This window comes from Chaetura pelagica, unplaced genomic scaffold, assembly GCF_000747805.2.
Source record: "Chaetura pelagica isolate M959 unplaced genomic scaffold, ChaPel_1.0 scaffold423, whole genome shotgun sequence".
NCBI classification, from domain to species: domain Eukaryota; kingdom Metazoa; phylum Chordata; class Aves; order Apodiformes; family Apodidae; genus Chaetura; species Chaetura pelagica.
The window spans coordinates 271,949-281,593 of NW_009952686.1; the positions used below are offsets into that span (position 1 = coordinate 271,949).

A 9,645-nucleotide genomic window follows, 5' to 3' on the forward strand; every position below is an offset into this window, starting at 1 on the left:
AGCAGGACCACAGCAGAGGCATTTGTAGCACAGTCCAAATTATGATCTATATATTTACAAATCCTGTTTGACTTTTTTTAAGACATGGGCAGCCAAGCAAACTATCAATACAAGTAAAAGTCTCTTCATTAACATGGCACTCACAAAAATACCTGCAAATATTAACTGGTGTCCCAGCAATCACCAAATCTTACCTACACAGTTACAGAGCTGTAAGAGACACATAGAGGGACAAACAATAACTGCCCACTGGTGATAGGGATACACCAGATACTGCACCACTGTGGAAGGAGAATGTCAATATAATCTTGCAAAACGCAAGGTAAAATCCCAGCAAAATATTTGAGCAGTATTTTCTATATCATTCCAGCTAATTTCAACGTCACAATCAAGCAGGCCCTGAAACTGATTCTTAGCAATTTCAGTAGCTATAATATCAATTGAAAGTGCAGTTCAAACAAGAACACAGACATCCACTTAAAATGCAAGGAGACCTACATCAGGTTCCTCTGGAGTTTAAGCTAGAATTTAAATCTCCGTAACTCCTGGACAGGAAAAAAAACAAACCACAACAAAAAAACCCAACAAAAACAACAAACAAAAACTAAATAAACAAATGTCAAGCTTGACCTAGAATGGCATGTCTGCAAGAACTGAACTGTTGTTACAAATTGTTCTGAGTCCTACTTCAAACTTGCCACATTGATTAATCGGCAGTTAGAAGCAGCTGCAGCACCATGTTCTGTGCACTTCTGTTGCCATTTTAATTTTTAAAAAGCAAATGGAGAGGCTCTCCACAAAATTCAATGCTGCAATAGCAATGACTGAACCAGAATCACAAAATTATGAACAGTTCACTAAATTGTCTATTAGGAGCACATATCAAGAGGCTGCAGAACAAATTGTGTGCCTGAAATAACAGATCAATGAATGAAGAATAAAGAGATGTAAGAAGTGGAGACACTGACGAACCATTGTAATTTGTGAAGAATCAATTTCCATACAGCCAGAGTAATGGCGTAACATCACAGATAGTGTATTCATGACTTTTACCAGCAAAAAATCATGGATTACCAACGGAAATTTATTAATGCTGCAAGAAAGAGAGAATGACACTGTAACATAAGGCCAGGAAGTACACCCACTTCCTAAGATTAGTGAAATGCAATAGAACCAGCCCACAACACGTGTGTACAGTAAAAAAAGAGTTGTCTTGCGCAGGATGGTAGATCCTTTAGAAGTTAACAAAAACCAGCATACAGTGACCAAGCTAACAATGGAAACACCAATTACCTTAAACACTTTTGTCTGAATGCCCTGCTTTGAGCTAGGATGAAGCCACTTTTACTGATTTTTTTCCTTCAGTGAGCTCTCCTTTAATGAGCAGCAAGTGTTCCAGCTAGTGGACTGATGACACCAGGACACTGATGACACAAGCCTAGCTACTTTATCATTTCACTCTATGTCAATCCACATCAATGTTAAGCCACAAATACATTTTAGAAAACTCCTAAAGCCAAAGGATGATGTTTCAAAGCAAAGGCCTAATGCCAGATTTCACTACATCAGCTTAGGAATTACAAGAGCCGATACTTCGTAAGGTATCAAAGTTTGCTAAACACATCTTACCCTAGACTACAAAAAGGGAAATACAGCACTTGCGTACTATTTAACATCTATATTAGTGACCCACACGATCTGTGGCACGAGAGGAGATTTTATCACATGAACAAATGCCAAGTGTCTTGCCAGTCAGCATCTCCCATGTCCCAGGGTAGCTGTATTATCATTGTGCCAAAAGCAGAAAATGGAGCATTTCTAAATTTGTGGGCTGTTGGAAGAACTGTGTCACATCAAGCACCTAGCAGACAACAAACTGAATCACAGATGAGACTCATTTTTTCTCTAAAAACACAAAATAAATAAACAAATTAGAACAATTAGAACACATCAAATTCCTGACCTCCAACATTCCTTGCTTTTTACTTATCAATATAAACAAAATGCATTTTCAAAGATCACTGAAGCCTAAACACAGAGAGTAACTATAACTAAGTCATTAGCAGTCATAAGGCACCCACTCCACGAGCACATGCTACTTTCAGCTAAACCAGAAATCACCAGAAAGTCTTTCATACTACTATAGGCTGAAGCTGTGGCACTCACTATTCACGACAGAATGGTTTGGGTTGGAAGGGACCTCAGAGATCATCTAGTTCTAATCCCCCTTGCATGGGCAGGGACACCTCCCACCAGCCCAGGTTGCTCCAAGCCCCATCCAACCTGCCCTTCAACACTGCCAGGGATGGGGCAGCCACAGCTTTCCTGGGCAACCTGGGCCAGGCTCTCACCACCCTCACAGAAAATAATTTCCTCCTAATATCTCACCTAATCTCCCCTCTTTCAGTTTTTGACTCAGAGGCATAAGGTGAGGAATGTGATGATGTTGTCAAACATGAGCAAGAAAGTGTGGTGGCACAGGAACCCACACGCAGGCATGCTAATCTTTGCAGTTCTTTTCCAACTCATTTATTGTGGATATTTTAACAATACAGACACACACAAAGGTCCTTGCACACAGAGCACAGAATAGGTCCCAAACGGTTCCCGGCTGGAAGAAACTTATATCACGGAACTTAGACAATGCAACAGATTGGGCAGTAGCACCTTCCCTGTTTTGCAAAAACACACAGTTAAGGCGAAAGGATGTCACAAGCATGCTGCTTCTGTTCACTGAGACAGTCAGAGGCTTCTGCTGCACAATCCCTTCTGGAGCCTGCATGCTCAGTGCCTACACAAGCTTCCAGAGTCTATCCTGCTAGACCTAGAGTCACAGAATCGCCAAGGCTGGAAAAGACCCAGAGATCATCTAGTTCTAATCCCCCTTGCATGGGCAGGGACACCTCCCACCAGCCCAGGTTGCTCCAAGCCCCATCCAACCTGCCCTTCAACACTGCCAGGGATGGGGCAGCCACAGCTTTCCTGGGCAACCTGGGCCAGGCTCTCACCACCCTCACAGAAAATAATTTCCTCCTAATATCTCACCTAATCTCCCCTCTTTCAGTTTTTGACTCAGAGGCATAAGGTGAGGAATGTGATGATGTTGTCAAACATGAGCAAGAAAGTGTGGTGGCACAGGAACCCACACGCAGGCATGCTAATCTTTGCAGTTCTTTTCCAACTCATTTATTGTGGATATTTTAACAATACAGACACACACAAAGGTCCTTGCACACAGAGCACAGAATAGGTCCCAAACGGTTCCCGGCTGGAAGAAACTTATATCACGGAACTTAGACAATGCAACAGATTGGGCAGTAGCACCTTCCCTGTTTTGCAAAAACACACAGTTAAGGCGAAAGGATGTCACAAGCATGCTGCTTCTGTTCACTGAGACAGTCAGAGGCTTCTGCTGCACAATCCCTTCTGGAGCCTGCATGCTCAGTGCCTACACAAGCTTCCAGAGTCTATCCTGCTAGACCTAGAGTCACAGAATCGCCAAGGCTGGAAAAGACCTTTGAGATCATCCAGTGCAGCCTATGACCTACCACCACATCAGCTAGAACATTCACCCTTGACACTTAAACACAGACCTATAGCAGAAGACCCTTACCCTAGACTCTCAACCCTACACCATTTCATCTAGACACTTAAACCTTGACCCTTAATGCTAGAGTCCTAACCCTGGACAGAATCATGCCAGATCATCATCTAGTCCAACCATAACCTAAATCCCCCTATCATAACCTAATCTACCCCATCAGTGCTTAAATCATGCTGCTAAGCACTACATGTGTATTTCTCTTAAATACTTCCAGGGACGGTGACTCCACCACCTCCCTGGGCAGCCTGTTCCACTGTCTAATCACTCTTTCAGTAAAGAAATTCTTTCTAATATTCAACCTAAACCTCACCTGGCACAACTTTAGGCCATTTCCTCTGGTCCTGTCATTATTCACCTGATGAAAGAGGCCAAATCCCACCTCCCTACAACCTCCGTTCAGGTAGTCATAGAGAGCAATGAGGTCTTCTCTCAGCCTCCTCTTCTTCAAACTAAAGAACCCCAGTTCCCTCAGCCTCTCCTCATAGGGCTTGTTCTCCAGACATGCATGGGGTTGTTATGACCAAAGTGCAAGACCCAGCACTTGGTCTTGTTAAACCTCATACAACTCAGTCCATTGGTCCAGTCTGCCCAGGTCTCTCTGCACAGCCTTCCTACCCTCAAGCAAGTCAACACTTCCTCCCAGCTTCGTGTCATCTGCAAACTTACTTAGGAAGCACTCAAAAGGCCATGTAATTAGGTATTTCTTCAGCTTTCATAAATGCATTCTTGGCAGCATGAGAAACTGTAGGAAACCACTTCGTGATGTGTTTAAGTACACATTTATTTATCCATCCAAGACACTCAATGAAGATGCTTTACATTACTTGATTTGCAGCAGGGCTGTCATTTCAGACATCCTAGTTTTCTTTTTTACTCTTTAGCACACAGGTGTACTGGCTGGAGGTGCAGAAGAAGTTGGGAGGGTACAGCTGGGACAGCTGATCCCAACTGACCAGTGGGGTATTCCACGCCATATAGTGTCATGCTCAGCAATAGAAGCTGACAGAAAGGAGAAGAGGGGGCTGTTCAGGCATTTATCTTCTGGTAAGGCATTTATCTTCCCAAGTCACCATTATGCATTACATAGCCCTGCTTTCCTGAAGATGGCTAAACATCTGCCTGCTGATGGCAGGCAGTGAATTAATTCCTTATTCTGCTTTGCTTGCGACTACAGTTTTTCCTTTGCCTATTAAACTGTATCTCAGGCCACAAATTATCTCACTTTACCTTCTGATTCTCTACTCCACCCCACAGCAGGGAGTGAGCAGGTGGCTAAACTGGCCTCTAGGGCTAAACCATGACAAGGAAATCTAAAAGACAAAATATCTAAACATGCACAATCAAGAATAACTCTGAGTAGTAGGAGCTACTGTAACACAAAGAGGAAGAGGAGAAAGTGTTTAATCCTTACTTAATAACACTAATGAAAGCAGACAAGCCATGAGGCAAATGCAGCTCTTGAATGACTTGTCATGACGATTCAGAGAGAAACCGCATGGAACATTTTATCATCTAAGAAAATGACCCTGGTCTGTGCACAGTGCTGTGCATCCCCTCCTTCCACTGGCCCCCAAAAGTCACTCTGACATGGGCGATGTTACTGCCCAGAGGTGAGCCTGCCCAGGCTGTTCTTTCTGCTGCGGAGCGGAGGTTGTGAGGCACAAGGAAGACCTCACCAGACACTGTTTTGCACTCACTGACATCAGCTGCTCTTCTTCTCAAGTCAATGCCCTGACTCCTAAAGCACTACACTGAAATTAAAGTAATTTTCACATTAAAAAAGGAACTAAGGTCAGTTGCTTTTATACCTACTACATCCTTACCACATGCCTACAAAAAGCCAGGAAGTACCAATAGTGTCCAAACATCTAATACACCAGTAAGTATTTAATCAATTAATCATTCATCCTCTCATCAGTGTAGTGGCTCCTGGTAACATGAGAAAACCAGCAAATGCATTTATCTTCAGCTAGAAAGTAACGTCACAGTGTTGTAGCCAGTGCTTCTCCTTGAGAAGAAAGTTAACAAAAATACTTCACTGTATAATATTCTCTGAATTGTGTCATCTAGATGATAATTCTATCTTGAACATACACTTAAGTCAAATTGCAGTCTATCTTAAGCTACACAGGAAATAATGGAAATCACTGTTCGAGCCTTAACACTCAACAAATCCTGAAATACCTTCTATGAAGTAACTGCAGCCTCACTAAACCTTTATTAACATACATAAAAATTACTGCTTCAACAGTGAAATGTAACAAAAACCAAAGCACACACATAATTTATATACCTCTCCAAGAGCTTCGTAACGCTTTTGGTTCCATCTATGCAAATCTTCGCGATAATTAAAAACAAATGGCTCCCCTGTCTTCATGTGTCTTAATTGTCCTTCTGTAAAAGAAACAAAACCGTTAATTTTTAACATGCTTCTTCATTAAAAGTAAGACACGTGTAATGGCTGAAAATTTTAAAAGAAGTCTACACCTAAAAATCAGGCTATTATTAATTCCTTTTCATTTATGGTAGTTTTAAAGGAAAACACTTGCAGCATAATAACAAAACACATTCCCTTTGAACAGTACATATTGTTAGATAAAACCACTAAACACAAGTGATGACAGTGAAATTGCATGCAGATAGCAAATGCCAAATTGCTTTGCAAGAAATATTTATGTCTCAACTGCTATGGATTAACAGTGAAATGGAAACATTAGCAGTTAATGTTTGATCAGCAGTGTCAATTAGGTGATCAAATTGTAGCTACAAATCACCTACTTCAAACCCAACTGCATTTATGAAGAAATGTGAGCAGAATGCGGGTTGGAAGGAAACATTTATTTTCAAGATTAACAATACTCTAAATTAATCTGAGAAAAAATAATATCCATAGATCAGCTAAATATTTTAACTCCTAAGCACACTGCAATCAAGGAAGAGTAGGGTGGTTGGACTTGATCTCCAGAGGTCCTACCTCTAACATTCTGTGATTCTGTGAAGAGCTCTTAGATTCAAGGTACACTGAAATTCTAACAGTAGAAAAGAGCAGATTGCTTCACCAGTGCAAAAGCACACATTGTTCTCAGATTCCAGTGTAACTTTCTGTTGTTGGCCATGTTTATTTTAAAAATCTGTTAAGAAACCTAATGACATACAAAGACACTGCTTGAGTTAAAACAGCAAAACAGAATGGCAACCAATAGGAAGCAAACTGTGGAGATCAGGTACCTTACCAGTAAAACATTTCAGCTTATCAGACAAAACATAAGTTACGATCTCAGAGCATCAGAAAATTGCAGTGAATCAGAAAAACATGAAAAACAGGGAGATGTACAAGAATCTCCTTTGAAAACTGAAATGTCTACATGATGAAAGTAAGGTTTCTCAATCATTTTTTTCCTCTTGAGAAGTAAGAAATTGCTAACTTAGTTCTCACCTTTTCAGTACCCTTACAAGCTGATTATTGATGCTCTGAAATATTTAAGATCCAATATCTCAGTTACACTTATCTGATTATTTGATATTTTTTCCAGACCAGTCTTATCTCATGCATCAGACACCAGAAAAATATTTCTCTCCAACTTCATATTCCTGTCTCACGTCCAAATATCCTCCTTCTCATATATTTACCATAACTCTACCTTTAGCTTTTCATTCTCAGCTAGTTTCTCTACAAGTATGCCATTCAATAGTACATGAAGTTGCACTCTTCACAAGTGAAGTGAAGCAAATATCTGGTATATTTTTTCTTTGATTTTATGGAATGCTTGCCATCCTCATATTCTTTAAATCTGATTTAAAAAATCTTCCTTCCTTCTCCATCATAAAAAGAAGCATAATAATGACACAAAAGTACATGATGAAACATTTGAAGTAAATGTACAAAAGCAAAATGAAGACCTTTTTGCTTTGTTGACCAGCAGCATGTTTAATATGTTTTGATGCATTCTATGGAGGCCACCAGGCTGTGAGGTTAGATATGAAATATTCAACATAATTTTAAAACATCATTCCCCAAAATTCAAGTTTCATCCCTTTTTATCAACCACATATGAACCATTAACTCTGAAGTCAGTAAGGAAGACAGTAGACACTGTGCAGATCTAAAAATAAGGAGCTGAAAAGTGACAGAGCTGAACCCCTCCCATCAAAGAAAGAGCATCACTTTCATGACACTTTTAGTCTCTAAGTACCTTCCTGTGAAAGCCATCAGGGTATTAAAAAGCTAAGTGTTGCATAAATGACTATCATTTAAAGGAAAGCTCTTTTTTTTTTTTTTCTTTAAAAGTGGAAGATGTAAGACAGGCAGATTTAGAAACTAAAGTTCCTCTGTTCACAGAACAGGCACTGCAAAGAACTAGAATTGTAAACGGCCCCATTTGTCCTACAGGTTTCAAACAATCTTGAAAAGAGCTGTTTCCTGGAGTCTGGTATTACTTTACTCAGAGGCTTATTTCTCAGCTGGATTTTAAAATGTATGCACTGGAAATTATAAATACTACTAACTCATTTGACAGGCAGAGTCAGCTAGCTGAAAGTACTTGTAGTCATCACACACTTAGCTGCAATGCATGCAAAACCATGACCCACACTAGAATAGTAAGAGACAGTCTATGACATTGAGCATCAGTCCATCAATAAGAATAGCTGTAATTCCTATTCAGATTAATTAAATAACTGGGATAAATTATTAACTAAGTAATAACTTATTTTGTATCCATAAAAATCAATCAGTAAATAAAACATTTATCAATAAGTGACGACTATTCCATTTTGTTTCTTAATGCTAGCGCTAAAGAAATTATTTTCAGATTTTTTTGTATCAAACAAACACTTCAGTAACAGGAAACAGGAAGTCATGAAGTGTGCACAGTACAAACCTCCAGTATTGTAGCAAATGAGGGATTTTTTTATTATTGTATCAAATTAAAAAAATTAGCCACATTTACAAGTCTGTTAACACTAAGGTTTAAAATCTTATTCTGAACAGAAAAGTGTGAAATTCTAATAGGGCCTTACATGGTACAATTAACGCTCTCGTAACTTCTCAACATTATTCCAAGTATAGCCTTCACAAAGCATATCCAACTTACTTTCATTAAAAACATACTCGAATCCTTCCAGAGTATCAGGAAATTCAAGTGGTGGCTCATCTTTTTTCATTAGCTCATCCAAGTCTATTCTAGACAATAAATCTAAAAAAGGAAAAGAAAAATTACATAAGGCAAGCTATGTCTTTTTTTATTTCACTATTATCACTAGCAAAATGTGTTTGTTCAGATTTGCAGATCTTAAGGGCAGAAGGACATCCTACACATTACTAAACATAGGACTTCATTATGGGAAATCTCATTGCAGATTCAAAAGCTGGCCCTCACTGTCAGCATATCTTTTCTTATTTATTTATCTGCCTGTAATGTTGATCAAAAACTGCCCAGGGACGGAGAAGCCACAGAAAACATAGGTATTTGTTTCAATGATTCATTACCCTCAATGTTAGAAATAAGTCTATGCAACATGGTTTTAACATGAACTTATCTAGTTTCATTATCAAGTCATTGATACATTCTCATTTGCCTTCCTGATGAGCCTAGATTACCAAACAGGTCATCTCACCAGCTGTGATCACCTTAACCTTCATTTTGATACCCAAACAGACTGAATTATCTAAACCCTTCTCTCAACCACTATCCTCCAACAACCTCCAAGGCAGAGAAAACTGCCAGCCATTTTATAGTGAGTGAGGACATACACATCCTTTTCTGAGATGGTATAGCCTAGTACAGCCTGCATGCAGTAATACAAGCACACTAAAATAAGTACAGTGTGCATTCTTTACCCTAGATTTAAGGACTGACATGTAACCAGAGGCAAACATACAGGGATTATCTTTGCTTACACCTGAATACTAAAAAATTATTTCATACTCAGATAATGTAAAATTAACCCTTCTCACTGGTCTTCATTCATACAACCTGATGCTATCCTTTTAACATACTTTCTGAGAAATAATAAAAAATCATCGTTAAATGATTCAGCAG

The 9,645-nt window shown here is 39.4% G+C and overlaps 1 protein-coding gene across 2 annotated transcripts in view; it reads right to left on the minus strand.

The window, feature by feature from the left end:
• The window catches only part of FAM172A (family with sequence similarity 172, member A), a 251,007-nt gene that overhangs the window by 238,149 nt on the left and 3,213 nt on the right, over nucleotides 1-9,645 (minus strand). The window contains exons 2-3 of one of the 2 annotated variants that reach the window (XM_009993778.1): nucleotides 8,698-8,799; nucleotides 5,898-5,998 (exon numbers count right to left, since the gene is read on the minus strand). In XM_009993778.1, coding sequence (XP_009992080.1) covers nucleotides 5,898-5,998; nucleotides 8,698-8,799 — 203 coding nt within the window. Of the gene's footprint in view, nucleotides 1-5,897; nucleotides 5,999-8,697; nucleotides 8,800-9,645 lie in introns of those variants that run through there. The other variant, XM_009993779.1, reaches the window with a different exon arrangement.